Source organism: Thamnophis elegans, chromosome 7, assembly GCF_009769535.1.
Source record: "Thamnophis elegans isolate rThaEle1 chromosome 7, rThaEle1.pri, whole genome shotgun sequence".
In the NCBI taxonomy this organism is placed as follows: domain Eukaryota; kingdom Metazoa; phylum Chordata; class Lepidosauria; order Squamata; family Colubridae; genus Thamnophis; species Thamnophis elegans.
In genome coordinates, this window is record NC_045547.1 from 2254409 (window position 1) to 2258716 (window position 4308).

At 46.0% G+C, this 4308-nt stretch overlaps 1 protein-coding gene across 1 annotated transcript in view; it reads right to left on the bottom strand.

Annotated features, from left to right (window-relative positions):
- Positions 1-3387: 3387 nt before the first annotated feature.
- The window catches only part of LOC116511207 (putative cation exchanger C521.04c), a 43997-nt gene continuing 43076 nt past the window's right edge, over positions 3388-4308 (bottom strand). Inside the window, exon 20 of the mRNA XM_032221074.1 lies at positions 3388-3802. Within this exon, the coding sequence (XP_032076965.1) occupies positions 3729-3802 (74 nt within the window). The 3' untranslated portion in view covers positions 3388-3728. The remainder of the gene's footprint in view (positions 3803-4308) is intronic.

The following is a 4308-nucleotide window of genomic DNA, read 5'->3' on the forward strand; positions in this document are numbered from 1 at the left end:
GCCTTTCCCGTTTTATATATATATATATATACATATATATATATATATATATATATAACATATATGATTTTTTTTTCTATTTTGATTTGAGAATTTATTAAACTCTGTGCTTTTTTTTTTTAATTTATGGAGACCTATAAATGCATCATGAACGGAAAAAAAAAGCTACTGTGGCTGGGATGATTTGTACAGGTAGTCCTCCACTTACGACCGTTCATTGGCTGTGGGAAAAGTGACTTAACGTCCATTTTTCACACTTGCAGCGCCCCCTCGGTCCCCCAATCAAAATTTGGATGCTCTTCAACTGGTTCCCATTTATGACGGTTACGGTGTCCCGTGGGGGGGGGGGTGTCCCTTTTTTGCGACGCTCTGGCAAGCAAAGTCCCTGGGGGAACGTTCACTTAACGTGGGACTCGCTCAACGACCGTAGCAATAAGGTTCATAAAAGTCATTGATCGAATGCCTCGCTTAGCAACAGGAATTTTGGGCACGCGGTTGTGGTTGTAAGTTGAAGGCTACCTGTACTGGGTTTTTGTCACGTGCTTGTAGCGTCGTAAGGCGAGGACCCGGTCACTGCCTTCCGGTTTCAGGCCTCGATTTCCCCTTTGGGGAAAAACGACGTATCGGTTCAACACACAACAGCTGGCTGCCTCTGGGATTCGGCGAGGCTGTTTTCCTGCTTCCTGGCAGGAAATTTAAGGAAATCCTGCACTCTTTTTGTCATGTTGTGAGTGTGTGTGTGTGTTCCGTTTACAGTGGGGGACAACAGAGGCTGCCTCTTGTGACTGTGTGAAGGGGGTCCTCCGTTGTCCTTTTGCGACCAAAATACTCAAAGATTTGACTTTTGTTGATACGCCGGAAACATCCTTGCTAAGCTGTCGTTGCTATCGATCTCCCACAATAGAAAAATGACTTAAAATATAGAATATGGTTAAAAAAAAAAAGAATAAGATACAGGTAGACCTCGACTTACAACAGTGCCGCTTAGTGACAATTCAAAGTTACGACGACACCGGAAAAACGGGGACTTATAACCATTATTCACACTTGCAGCGTTCTGTCAGTGACGCGATCAAAATTCAGACGCTCAGCAGTGGACTTGCATTTACGACAGTTGCAGCGTCCGTGGAGGCGTGGCGACCTTCCAACAAAGTCAACAGGGAAGCCAGCTTCACTTAACGACCGTGTGAATGACGTAACAATTGCAGCCGGTCACTTGACAGCCGTGGCAAGAAAAGTCGTAAAATGGGGGGCAAAACCCACTTAAGTCTGTCCCGCTTAGTGACAAATTTTGGCCTCGGTCGTAACTCAAGGACTACCTGTATTTTTTTTTTTAAAAAATGTGAAGGTACACTTATTTTTTTTCTCCTTGGCAAGTGTGTTTGCCTGTGTAAACCGGGTGGGGGGACCCCACACTCCATGCTGCAGGTGCATTGGCAAATGGATTTGCCTTCTCTTCCGACCAATTGGCTTTAGATGATAGATTAGAGAGAGAGAGAGAGAGAGAGATGCAGAGATAGATACAGAGATATAGAGATGATATAGATTAGATAGATAAATAGATATAGATAGATAGATAGATAGATAGATAGATGATAGAGATGATAGATAGATAGATAGATAGATAGATATAGAGATAGATAGATAGATGATAGATAGATAGATAGATAGATATAGAGATAGATAGAAGATAGAGATGATAGATAGATATAGAGATAGATAGATGATAGAGATGATAGATAGATAGATAGATAATGGAGATAGATGATAGATGATAAGAGATGATAGAGATAGATAGATAGATAGAGATAGATAGATAGATAGATAATGGAGATAGATGATAGATGATAAGAGATGATAGATATAGATAGATAGATATAGAGATAGATAGATAGATAGATAGATAGATAGATAGATAGATAGATAGATAGATAGATAATGGAGATAGATGATAAGAGATGATAGATAGATATAGATAGATATAGAGATAGATAGATAGATAGACAGACAGACAGATAGACATAGATATATGGAGATCGATAGATGATAGAGATGATAGATAGATAATAGATAGATAGATAGATATAGAGATGATAGGTAGATAGATGTAGAGATGATAAGATATAGAGATGGTTAGATACAAATGAGATCGATTAGACAGATAAATAGGGATGGAGAGAGAGAAATAGATATGGATGAAGAGAGAGATGATAGGTGAAGAAAGAGATGAATGTTAGACAAGATGGATGGATAGATAAAATAGATATAGATGAGAGAGAGAGAGAGATGATAGATTACATAGCACTTAGATGCTTCACAGAGCTTTCCAGCCCTCTAGTGGTTTACAGCGTCAACGTCTTGCCCCCCCCCCCAACAATCTGGGTCCTCATTTGACCCACCTCGAAAGGATGGAGGGCGGAGTCAACCTTGAGTCAGTCAGGATCAAACTGCTGGCAGTGTGCAGAGTTAGAACAATTAATCAGTGGAACAACTTGCCTCCAGAAATTGTGGGTACTTCGTCACTGGAGGTTTTTAAGGAGCGCGCACAATGCCAGAAAGGGGCAGTGGGAGATGTCGATTCTATACACCCTGTTAGAGCAGGGGTCTCCAACATTGGCCACTTTACAACAGGTGGACTACAACTCCCAGAATTCCTCAGCCAGCCACCGGTGGGCCTTCTTTAGAATCCCTCAGTCACGGGTGGACTACAACTCCCAGAATTCCTCAGCCATCCACCGGTGGGCCTTCTTTAGAATCCCTCAGTCACGGGTGGACTACAACTCCCAGAATTCCTCAGCCAGCCACCAGTGGGCCTTCTTTAGAATCCCTCAGTCACGGGTGGACTACAACTCCCAGAATTCCTCAGCCAGCCATGGCTGGCTGAGGAATTCTGGGAGTTGAAGTCCACCCGTCGTAAAATGGCCAAGGTTGCCGACCCCCCCTGCCTTATTCTCCCGTGACGGCTACGAAACGAAAGATACCCCCACCAACCAATACCGAAGGATACGTTCAAAATCGGCTTCCTTTATTTGGTGCTCTGTCTCGAGATTAGATGTGGCTCGACTTGGGGGGGGGATCATCTTTCCCCACAGCAGGAGGGGGGCACGGACGATAAACGCTTGAGAGGTAGCGACGATGAAACGGGGCCCATCCCCGAATCCGTGTTGAAAATCACCAGCCCCCCCTTGTCCGTAGACGTCAAGGGCATCGCTGCTCTTCTGCGGCCAAACTCTTCGTAGGTGGCAAAGAGTTGGCCAACATCTTCTGCAAAGAGTTGGCCAACGTCTTCTGCAAAGAGTTGGCCAACGTCTTCTGCAAAGGGTTGGCCAACGTCTTCTGCAAAGGGTTGGCCAACGTCTTCTGCAAAGAGTTGGCCAACGTCTTCTGCAAAGGGTTGGCCAACATCTTCTGCAAAGGGTTGGCCAACATCTTCTGCAAAGAGTTGGCCAACATCTTCTGCAAAGGGTTGGCCAACATCTTCTGCAAAGAGTTGGCCAACATCTGTTGGGTGGGCTTTTGAATGCAGGAAAGACCCACCCACCCCCCAAAGAAGCTCGTGAGCTGGAAGGGTGGAGGGCTGCCTTGGAGATAAATCATATCAAGGTGTTGAAAGTTTGTTTGGAGTCCCCCCCCCCCCACGAGACGGTCATGGCTCGGATGGAAGGACTTGCGGGAAGCGACTGCCGGGCCCTAGAGTCAGGAACATGGAAGCCCAACGGCGCGTCGGCTCAGCAGCCAGCAGGGGACGGAGCAAAATAATAGACGGCCAGGAGGATAAAATAGACCGTCACCAGCACAGTTCCTGGGCGGGAGAGAGAGAGAAAGAACGAGGTGGACACGTTGTTCCTCTGCGGCCCTGGACGTCGGCTGGGGGGGCTTTGGAGCAGCCAGGCTCAGCCTGATCGATCCCCAGGGACGTTTAGACTTATATAGCGCTTCACAGCCCTCTCTTAAGCGGTTTATAGAGTCAGCCTTTTGTCCCGCTCAACAATCTGGGTCCTCATTTTACCCACCTTGGAAGGATGGAAGGCTAAGTTAACAGGTCAGGATTGAACTGCTGGCAGTTGGCAGGAATTAGCCTGCAATGCTGTATTCTAACCATTATGCAACCAGGGTCCTTCCTTCCTTCCTTCCTTCCTTCCCTTCCCTTCCCTTCCTTCCTTCCTTCCTTCCTTCCCAATTAGCAATTCCTCAGCCAACCACCGGTGGGCCTTCTTTAGAATCCCTGAGTCACTACAACTCCCAGAATTCCTCAGCCAGCCACCGGTGGGCCTTCTTTAGAATCCCTTAGCAATAGACCTTAGACTT